At 40.7% G+C, this 4,486-nt stretch overlaps 1 protein-coding gene across 1 annotated transcript in view; it reads left to right on the plus strand.

The window, feature by feature from the left end:
- The first annotated feature begins 2,012 nt into the window (after nucleotides 1-2,012).
- The window catches only part of LOC135211544 (uncharacterized), a 3,136-nt gene continuing 662 nt past the window's right edge, over nucleotides 2,013-4,486 (plus strand). Inside the window, exons 1-2 of the mRNA XM_064244846.1 lie at nucleotides 2,013-2,097; nucleotides 3,471-4,121. Coding sequence (XP_064100916.1) covers nucleotides 2,013-2,097; nucleotides 3,471-4,121 — 736 coding nt within the window. The remainder of the gene's footprint in view (nucleotides 2,098-3,470; nucleotides 4,122-4,486) is intronic.

A 4,486-nucleotide genomic window follows, 5' to 3' on the forward strand; every position in this document is an offset into this window, starting at 1 on the left:
GAGCTGTTTTCTAAAAAAATAAGAAGTCTAGCTTTGCTAATTTCAGAAGTAGTTTTACCGAATTTTCTAAAGCATAATAAATAGAAGCATCTTCGCTAATTGTCAGCTGCAAGATAGAGTTAAAATACTTTTTCTCTGGGTATGCAAGGTGAACAGTGGACGTCACATCTCTTTACAACTTGGAAGTGATATGAACAAAGACGGGAATGAATGAGGCCTCTACTAAATATCACTGGCCAATAACAGCTGGGCTCAAGTTATCATACACTATGACCTTACTCTCCCACAAATTCATTTGGACTTTTGTTAGTTTGAGAATGGTGTATGCAAATTCTTAACACAATGATCATGATTTTGTAAAATATGCACTGTTTAATACATCAAAAAAACTAATATGGCACTTTCAAGTAGAAGTAAAATTTTCGATATATGTGTGAATTGGCTACTCAATGTTGTACACGAGACAGCGGCAAGCCAACAAGGGGTTATCAGAAATTAATTCTCTACAACAGATGGATATTATGCTTTTAGCAGGGAAATACACACCTTCCCATAAATGACTATTTTCCCTGTACGACAGGACTAGTTTAGCAGTCATTAACACATTTGAGACATATCGTCTTGTAAATAACACGATATATGATCTCAACAAAGTTACACTGTTAGCAATAAATGGAAACTCGGTTTTCAAGGCTGCAGAAGTTGGTGTGAGCTATAGGCTGACTGTCTGGGTATTTGCTGTCACACTCAAATATGTTACAAGATTTGAAATGACACTAGATCAAAATTGTAACAAAATTAATCTCACTCATCACTGTGTGCATGTAGTCAAAAGATGCCAAATAAAAATGCCAAGAGTAAACTGTATCGTCAGTTTTAGCCAATCAAGACTGATCTCCTAATCAACTGAATGATTCAGTATTGTCTAGCAATTGCTAATAAGATCATCGTCAAGGTCACCACTGTCACAGTCTGCATGCTGAGTTCTCAAGAAAAATGTTAGCAATCAAAATTTTGACTCTACTAAAAAATTTACACCCTGTGCAAACATGCTGAAGCTGACTAGAGGGGCACCCAGGGCTATGAACAGAAAGAAGAAAGAGAACCTTTTGTAGAAAGACTAGCTTACTTCAAGGATTGCATGTAAACGTAAGTTTGTCCACAAATGGACTATCATTTCTATAAGGTTAATCAGAAACTATTACAAAGGAGCACTAGTCGGCTCCGTGGCACTCTCAGGACTGACTCTACTATGTACAATAGCAACAAAATAAATGTGCCAACAAGTTGCAAGCAAGAGCACTTAAAATAAGGATCTAGAACCAAGACTAACAACACTGAATAACACTATGGAGTGGAGAACTGTAAGCAAGCCTTTGCTCTCACTATTATCTGGGCTTCAATCCAAGATTGGCACTGACAGAGTACATTGGATGGCACTGTTGAACTAATGGAAAAGGCACAATGGGGTAGACTACACAGATCTGCAAAGCAGTCAGAGTAAGTCCAATGATAAGTTAAGATAAGCTAAATGCAAAAGCATATGAATAGCCCAAGATCTATATTATGTTATTTTACATGCATATAGCAGGTTGGTAGCATAATTGGAGATCACTTGTCTAAAACGATTTCACGATTATTTATGCTCATACAGGTCTCTGATGGAAACGAGATTAAGAAATGGGAATAGGAGAAAACAGCTGAAACTGGGAATGAGTGCTAGGGGTAGGTGGTGAGGGGCTGACAGAACAACTACCAATTTCAGTTACCTTCGTTCATAGACAGGATGGGCGTAGTGAGGCTAGGGCATCAGCAGAAGGCTGTGGACAGTCAAGCACTTCTCTTCAAGTAACGTTGTATAGGAACTTCTAACATGGGCTCACAGCAGAGCATTCAAGGCAGATGTCTGGGCAGAATCTGGGCTGCAGGGACAGCAGGTTCAAGAAGAGACTAGCCAGGTCAGTGTCAAGATAGTGGTGAGCTGAATTGTAAGGCATGACACTGCATCCGGGATGTATGGTACCATGTCAGGTTATGGCATACCGCAGGACATACTGACGTGGGAACTGGCTAGGGCAGTCATATTTGGTATACCAGGTCAGGCCATATTAATGCCAGTTGGAAGAGGAACCAATCACATATAGTTCAGGCCCTCGTGATTCTCCTCGGGTGCTTTTATCTCCACTGCCAACTCTTGTTAATTGCTCGAAAGACGTCACTGGACATAGGCAGTAAGGCAGTAAGGTGAAAAATGGGGTAAAATAGAGGCTATCATGGGTAAATAGGTTTAGGACAGGACTGTCAGTCATACAGGTGTGTTGTGGGCATAGTAGTGGCGGCATAAGGGTCTCGATAACAAAAGCGAGGGAAAGAGGTCAGGTCAAAAGCAAGGATGGACAGGTCATTGAGACGTGTGACCTTTCGCTAGTTGGAGTGCGACAAGCTACTAATGGCTTCTTGTAAAATTAGACTGAGGACCTAAGTACAAAAGAGTAAAATAGAAAAGTGGCCCCTTAAGTGCAAGTGACCCTTCTATGGAATTGGATATGGCTAACATCAACGTCTGACAAGGGGATGACAAGCTACCATGCTGGTGTGGAGTGTCATCAATATCATATTCACAAGGGGAAAGGGGCTTGACTCAAAATACAATTCCTCACTGTGGTCCAAACGGTCCAAACGAGATCCGGGTCGCGTTTACTGGATGCAACATTTCCCGTTCCAGTCTTTAATCCTTTAAGGGACTAACGTCAAATATTGACGAATAACAACAAATTTACTGAGTAGAAACGGTACCTAAATTAGTAGCTTTTTTTAACCCAAGTAACTTATTATCAGTATTAGTATACATCTTTGAAGTTCCTATACGACGCTACTTGAAGAGAAGGGCTTGACTGTCCATGGTGAAGCCTGCAAGCAACCCATTGTCTCCCGCCGACATCCTAGCCTCACTACACCCGTCCTGTCTATGGATGTGGTTCTGTGCCAGTCCTAAGCCCGGATAAATGGGGAAGGTTAGGGAAGGGCTAACAACCTTTTCTGTAAAAACCTAGATTGTTACAGAAACCGTACAAGAAGTGAATAGGCCTGAACCACTTGTTAATGACTCAGGAACGAATAGGATCAGGAGCTGGAAAAAACCCATAAAGTTTGCTACTTGGAATGTATGAAGTTTGTACAGAGGGGGATTTGCTAATGTACTTGGAAATGAGCTGGAAAGATATGGTATACAAATAGCTGCCCTACAAGAGATTAGATGGCTGGAAGTTGGGAAGTGTGAGATGGATAAGGGGGTCATATATTATAGTGGCAGCGAAGATAGAAGACATGAAGGGGGAGTGGGATTTTATATTAGTAAAAAGATAAACACTGCTGTTGTGGAGTTTGGTATAAGCAGCAGGATAGCAAGAATAAGGATGACTGCTAAATGGTTTAAAATCACAGTAATAACACATTGCATGCCCCTACAGAGGACAGTGAAGAAGATACCAAAGATCTATGGAATGGTGAAGTTCAGGAGGTTTTAAACAAAGTACCAGGGCATGATATGCTGGTAATATTGGGAGATATGAATGCTAAAGTAGGTAAAGAAATAGCAGCTTTTATGGGAACTATAGGCACACATAGCTTACATGAAAATAGTAATGACAATGGGATTAGACTGGCAACACTAGCCACAGAATACAATTTATTAGTAGGAGGCACTCTGTTCCCACACAAAGAAAAACATAAGGGCACTTGGCTTTCACCTGATGGAAATACAACCAATCAAATTGATCACATTTTAGTCAAAAGGAAATTTAAATCAGCGCTGATGGATGTGAGAGCATACCGGGGAGCATATTGTGATTCAGATCATTACATGGTGGCAGCAAAAATATGTATAAAATTAACAACAAAGAGAAAGAATGGAGGGCAAACAGCTAAGATAGATAGTGAGAAACTGAAGGAAGAAGAAACAAGATTGCAATATCAGGTTGAAGTAGAGAACAGATTTGCAGCATTAGAGGTGGATGATGATGTAAGTTGGAACCAGTTAAAACCTATATTGTTGGAAGCAACAGAGAGAAGTGTTGGCAGGACGAGGCAATGGAGAGGAGGGCGACGGTTTGATGAGGAATGTAGAGAGGCAGCCTAAAGAAGAAGAGAAACAAGATTAAAATGGATAGAGAATATGGGAAATGCAGAGAGGAGAAGGATATATACAGAGGCAAGAAATGAGGCATGCAGCGCTAACAGAAGGAAGAAAAGAATGTTAATCGATAGGGAGTTGGAAGTTGTTGAGAGCAACAGCAGGCCAGGAAATGTGAGGGCCGAGTTTCATGGTATAAATAAAATTAGGAAGGGCTACTGAAGTATGGAGGAAGACAACTACAAGAAGCAATGGAAAGAATCGTGATTGGAATTTGGAGAAGAGAAGAAATGCCTGAGGAATGGGAGGAGGGACTGTGTGTGCCAATTTACAAGAAAGGTGATAGAACGGAAT

The sequence above is a fragment of the Macrobrachium nipponense genome, chromosome 4 (genome assembly GCF_015104395.2).
Source record: "Macrobrachium nipponense isolate FS-2020 chromosome 4, ASM1510439v2, whole genome shotgun sequence".
In the NCBI taxonomy this organism is placed as follows: domain Eukaryota; kingdom Metazoa; phylum Arthropoda; class Malacostraca; order Decapoda; family Palaemonidae; genus Macrobrachium; species Macrobrachium nipponense.